The sequence below is a fragment of the Ipomoea triloba genome, chromosome 15, assembly GCF_003576645.1.
Source record: "Ipomoea triloba cultivar NCNSP0323 chromosome 15, ASM357664v1".
Classification (NCBI taxonomy): Eukaryota; Viridiplantae; Streptophyta; class Magnoliopsida; order Solanales; family Convolvulaceae; genus Ipomoea; species Ipomoea triloba.
In genome coordinates, this window is record NC_044930.1 from 17,787,607 (window position 1) to 17,793,703 (window position 6,097).

The window sequence follows — 6,097 nt, forward strand, 5'->3', positions numbered from 1 at the left end:
GTCAAAATTGGCTGATAAGCTTATTATTTACCAAACAGAGCCATAGTATAGATTATTATCAAAATTTGGGAGAAGGATTTTACTTTTATATATAGTATAGAAGTATAGATTATTATCTAATCAATTTGATGGATTGGTGATTGGAAGTTAGAAGTTTATATTTTTAATCAAATTTATTTTTATAAGATAAAGATTGGAGGTTACATGTGTTACATAATTTTAAATTATCCTAATTATTATTATATTTAATTATGATTGGATGAGGATGAGTGGATGCCTTCTTCTCCTTCTTTTTCTCCTCTCATGGCCAAATTCCACACCAAAGAAAAAAATCATTTTCTCCTTCTTCTTCTTTACATTGCCTTTCTCCACAAGGATAAGGTGGCGGGTATAATTAAAAGTTAGAACACAATATTTTTATCTAGAGCAGGGAGAAAGATCCTACTGAAAAATGTTATCCAAGCAATCCCAACTTATGCCATGAGTGTTTTCCTCTTACCTCTTGAAACCAGTAGGGAATAGGGATATTGAAAGGACTATGAAGGCTTATTGGTCGTTTATATATGAGTGTCGCCTTGGTTTTGCACTATTGCCTTGGCCTCACACCCCACCTTTAAAAAAAAAAAAAAAAAAAAAAAAAGTTTGTTGCATTGTAATATATAAGCGCACCTTACCATGTAAAGAAACTTGAGTGCACTTTTTTTTTTTTTTTTTTAAAAACAACTTGAGTGCACTCTTAAACTTGTTCCAATGCACAAAAAACATTCGTAAAAATATTATGATATGTTTTTTTTTTTCCTTCATATTTTCAACTTTATCCATCAAATCATCCCAAATAAACAAATCAAATCAGTCCATATTTTTTTACAAGACTTGTTCACACACACACACATATATATATATATATATATAAATATTCATTGTATGTAAAAAGATTATATGGTACAAGCAGCTCTAGCTTATAAAGCTGACATGAATCTATATAATTAATGGTAACCAGAGTCATACAAAAATATAGAGTACAATTTCTATAAGTATAATTATTTATACGTATTAGGTACCATTTCATTTTTTATTCATATGATATTTCATACAACTTAAAAAATATAGATAGTTATATCTGATGTGGTGCAAAAGTCAATAGCGTTGATAATATTTTTAAAAATATAAATAGACATTTATTTTGATGATGAATATAATGGTAAATTTAATTAAGATGCACGAAAGTAAATGGATATGAGAGAAAATTTTGAATGTACCTAGTAATGGAATGAACTGAGCTGTGGCTGGGAAGATGGAGAGGGAAAGGGCGAAGAGAATTGGGAGAAGGAATTCCATGGCGTAGGCTCTCATCTATGGAACAACAAATTAAAATGAATACAATATACGCATTTATAATAAGCATTGAGGAAGTGGAATATTAATATTCTTTTTGTCTCTATATTTCCACAGAAAAATAAGTTGGATTTCCCATTCAGGATTTGAGATACTCGCCCTGCCACTACACTGGACTTTCTTCCTCAGCTCCCAAAAACACATCATGTTAAAAATTCATGACGTCATGATTGTAGAGTGGAGGCTATGTTTATGAGAGGCAAATTAAAGAGTCTTCCCATCTACTAAACACCAAGCAAGAAAAAACAAGAAACCCAAGTTATCATTCAACACACTTCAACCTTAAGAAGAACCAAATTCTGAAGACCACTTTTCATGCTTCTCAATGTCAGCTGCAGAAACACTTGGTTGGACTTTCTTCAGTGCTTCCACGAAGTCACACATTTCCACCGGATCCTTTGAAATCTCGTCCTTCGCCATGTTCTTTATCTCGTCTCTTGTCTTCCCGGCTATCTTCCGCCTCATCCCATTCAAAGACGCATCTCTGCACACGTTTGTCAAGTCGTCCCCGCTGTATCCCTCAGTTCTTCGAGCCACTTCATCAATATCCACATCGGCCGCTACCTGATACATACATACATATATCATTGCCACTTTTGTTACAGCACGCAAACTACATTATCATCTCATCAAATAACCAAGCACTTTATTCTACCTCCACAGTTTTCAAATTGATCCGTATCAGCTCCTTGCGGCTTTCAAAATTTGGAAGGGGGATGTATATACGCTTTTCTAGTCGTCTCCTGGATTTCTCATGAACACAATCACGTTAAGGAGACTGAGACTGTACCATACATTATCTCTAAAACCTATAACAAAATTTATAATAAAGTAGCTAGAGCTTGACCTCAATGCTTCATCTATATCCCAAGGGAAATTTGTAGCTGCCAAAACCATCACTATTTTTCGAGTTCCGTCCTCATTAGTGGAAGTATTGTTTACACCATCTACTTGAACAAGTAGTTCAGACTTCACCCTTCGGGATGATTCATGCTCTCCTGAAGCCCTGAAAAAGTAATAACACTTAATTGTATTTTCAATCTCAAAACATTGCATAAAACAAAAAATTTCCAAGCAAAAGTAAATGAGGATTCCAATTCTATATGACCATGCACATATTCAAGTCATAGATAGCATGAAGTACACGTCAATTCAACACATAAAGGCCGGGGTGGTTGACCTTATCTCATAATAATATATATAGGATAGGATAACAGCAATAAATGATATCCAAGCAGTCTGCAGCCAACAAACAAGCTGACAATATACTAATGTTATCATGAGGCTACCAGAAAATTGCATGGTCTACTAGTAAGCTGTTATATATGTGACTCAGAAAATCAGGAGATTGATAAACTGATTCTAAAATATCTTTGCTATTTCAATTGATTTATTTCCTTTATAGATATCAAATAATTGTGGTAAGGAGCCTTGATGATTCTCCTTTCCTTTTTAGGTTTTATTTAGTCTTTGTAACCCTTCTATATAAAGGGGATTCTCATTCTAATAAAAGGGACAACCAAGAAGGTAAGATAAAATAAGAGGTAGGCAAAGTCTCAAAACACTCCCAGTACCTAGTTCCCAAAATTAAAGTCAGGTTTTGTCTTTCCACCTTTGTTCCTTTAATTCATCTTTCAATCTAGGCAACCCGCAAACAACCTCCAATAACCCTAATTGCTCTGTGATGTGTGCGTTCACTTACATTTTTGGACAACATGCATGTGCCACAGGGCAATTAGGGTTATGGGAGGTTGTTTGCGGGTTGCCTACGTTGGGAGATGAAATTAAAGGAACAAGGGCGGAAAGGCACAACCTGACTTTAATTAGGGAACAAGATAGTGGATATGGGAATGTTTTGAGAGTTTTCCCACCTCTAATTTTATCTTAACTTCTTACTTGTCCCTTTTATTAGAATGAGAATCCCCTTTATATAGGAGGGTTACAAAGACTAAATAAAACCTAAAAAGGAAAGGAGAATCATTAAGGCTCCTTACCACAATTATTCGATATCTATAAAGGAAATAAATCAATTCAAATAACAACGATATTTTAAAATCAATTAATCAATCTCCTGATTTTCTAAATCATTACATAAGCTTATATTATGTCCCAAGAATAAAAAGATACATACCCTCTAGCATTGCAAAGTGAATCAATTTCATCAATGAATATTGTACTGGGTGCATAAGCACGAGCTAGGTCAAACAAGCACCGAACCATACGTTCACTTTCGCCACGCCATTTTGAAGCCAACGTAGCAGAAGAAACATTGAAAAATGTTGTCCCACACTCAGTAGCAACAGCTTTGGCCAAAAGAGTCTTCCCAGTACCAGGAGGACCAAACATAAGAACACCTTTCCATGGTCTCCGGATTCCCTGTTAAGGAATGTGTCACGTTAGTTTTCCTTAGGACTCCATACACATGTGAATGCACTTTAATGAGGCATTAAGTTTGGGGAAATGTATATATGCACATCCTCAATTCAAGTGAGAATTGCTATAGGTTTCAATTAAGGACTCGAGTATTTAAAGTCTCTATTTTGAGCATTTCATTTCTACATTTTCATCCATTAATGTCACTTAGATTAAGCAAGCAAATTTATAAGTTTTTATACTCTTATCTTCCTTTAATACCTGGAAATACCTGGAAATATTCAGGCATCCATAACGGGAGAACCACTGCCTCCTCCAAAAGTCTTTTTGCCTCACTTAACCCTGCAACATCATCCCATCTCACACCAGGGCTCGAATCCAAGACATCTCTCTCAAGCATAGCTGCCAAGTCTGCATCAGGACCTTCATATTCCACTTTTTTAGCCTTCCCATCTTCACTGTCACCATTCTGTAATTGCAAAAAAGTCTAAGAGCACCTCATAGAAGAGCATATACTATGTCATTTTAACTGTCACATTTTTAGGAGAACCCATGACTAGCCGGCCAGAATATAACTGATAATGCAAATAAATCAACAGAAACAAAGAAAGTCACAATTGCGAAATTAGTTTATTTCTTGAGGCCTTTCAGACAGTTACCTAAGATCTTTCATTTTAAAAAATAATAATGATAACAATAGAGAGAGAGAGAGAGAGAGAGAGAGAGAGAGAGAGAGATTGACGCCCATGCAAACTGTTGGCAAGTAATGGTTAAAATTTACTGAAGTGAAATTTCAAATTAACTTACCACTGAGTCCACTTTTGCAGACTTTCCATTCCCTTTCTTTCCTGTAGTTGATGCTCGAACCCCAGAGTTAGCCTTAATAGAACCACCAGTTTTTCCCCCCCGGCCAGATGTTCCTGTTTTGGTAGAACTGCGTGCCCAAGCTCCATCTTGAGGGGACTTTCTCATGCCAACTTGACCTGCTCTTGCAGATCTCCTAGTTGTGGTGTCTCGACTTGGTGGTGGTCTCCAAACATCAGGATCATCCATTGGACCAGATGAAGTTGGATATTCATCCAGTGGTTGGAAGACAAAGGATGATGACTTGGTTGAAATCGGAGGTGAAAATGGGCGCCTACCAACATGAACCTCTTTGAAAGACCTCTTCTCTGCATCAAGCTGTTTTACTACTTCTGTCTCTTCGGATATTGCTTTCTTTACATTCATCCACTTTGAACGAAGCAAAGGGTCATCAACTGTGCTTACATGCCTAGAGATCAAGCATAACAAGGCATTTATTTTAGACCGAGACCTCCAATCAAATAAATCAAACATCAAATCCTATATAACTTTGCTCTCAAATTCTGCTAAATGGGAAGAAAACAGCATTGGGCAGTAATAAAATCAAAGCTTGTTTCTATCACATTAATCAAAAAGCCTCTACTACACATCACACAACTCATAGCTCTTAGCTTATATAATGCCTATATCATATAAAAGATAAAGGCAGATAAAGCATTTACACTTGTGTTCTCAATTAAAACAATATGCTCTTTTCTTAATTAGCATGTATCCCCAGAAGTTCCAAGAGGTCTAAGACCATCTCCAACCATCTACACCAAATTCTACACCAAAAGGAATATTCTCAGCATATTCTTACACCAAATTTTTTTCATCTCCAACCCATTACACCAAATTCTACACCAAAGGAGGTAACCATATGCACCTCACTGCACTTAACACATCTAACCAGTATGATTCTCTTTCAGTAATAAACTGTGGAGTTCAAATTTGGGATTCCTCTATATTCTGCTTAAAACACCATTCAAGCAGATCAAGTTTCCAGTTGCATACAGAACCCAAAAAAAAAAACCCTCAATTTGTAGATAAATTGCATATGTAACCAACCACACCGTGAATACTCAATTTGAAAACAAAGAATTAGCACTGAAGTTGAAATTAGCGAAGAAATGAGAACATACTTATTGATCTGAGCAACAGCACCATCGAAGAAGATAATGGCAGTATCATAAAGGCCTTCAATTGCGTATTCTCTAGCCAACTTCAAATGATCCTGTAATCCAGCTAATGAAGTGCCCCCCATTTGAATTTGAAGCTACAACTCCATAGATCTCAACAAATTACGAGGGTTTCTTCGAATGGAAAGAAAAGAAAGCTTACGAAGCTCAGTAGGTCAGACAAGTAGAGAAGAAATGAATATTCCTCCGCCTCCGCCCTCCGGTGATGAAACCAGAAGAGCTTCTCCCTCTTTAAGAATGTATGTGGAGGTTAAAATACGGTGACGTTTTAAGCGTCGGGACCGGAG

At 36.2% G+C, this 6,097-nt stretch overlaps 1 protein-coding gene across 1 annotated transcript; it reads right to left on the reverse strand.

Moving 5' to 3' along the window:
• Positions 1–1,368: 1,368 nt before the first annotated feature.
• LOC116007096 (katanin p60 ATPase-containing subunit A1-like) lies at positions 1,369–6,097 on the reverse strand. Its single transcript, XM_031247683.1, has 7 exons — positions 5,754–6,097; positions 4,576–5,041; positions 4,040–4,237; positions 3,527–3,771; positions 2,243–2,401; positions 2,051–2,138; positions 1,369–1,959 (listed from the first exon to the last, which is right to left on the reverse strand). The coding sequence occupies exons 1-7, from the start codon at positions 5,873–5,875 to the stop codon at positions 1,678–1,680; spliced, it is 1,560 nt and encodes a 519-aa protein (XP_031103543.1). The 5' UTR covers positions 5,876–6,097; the 3' UTR covers positions 1,369–1,677.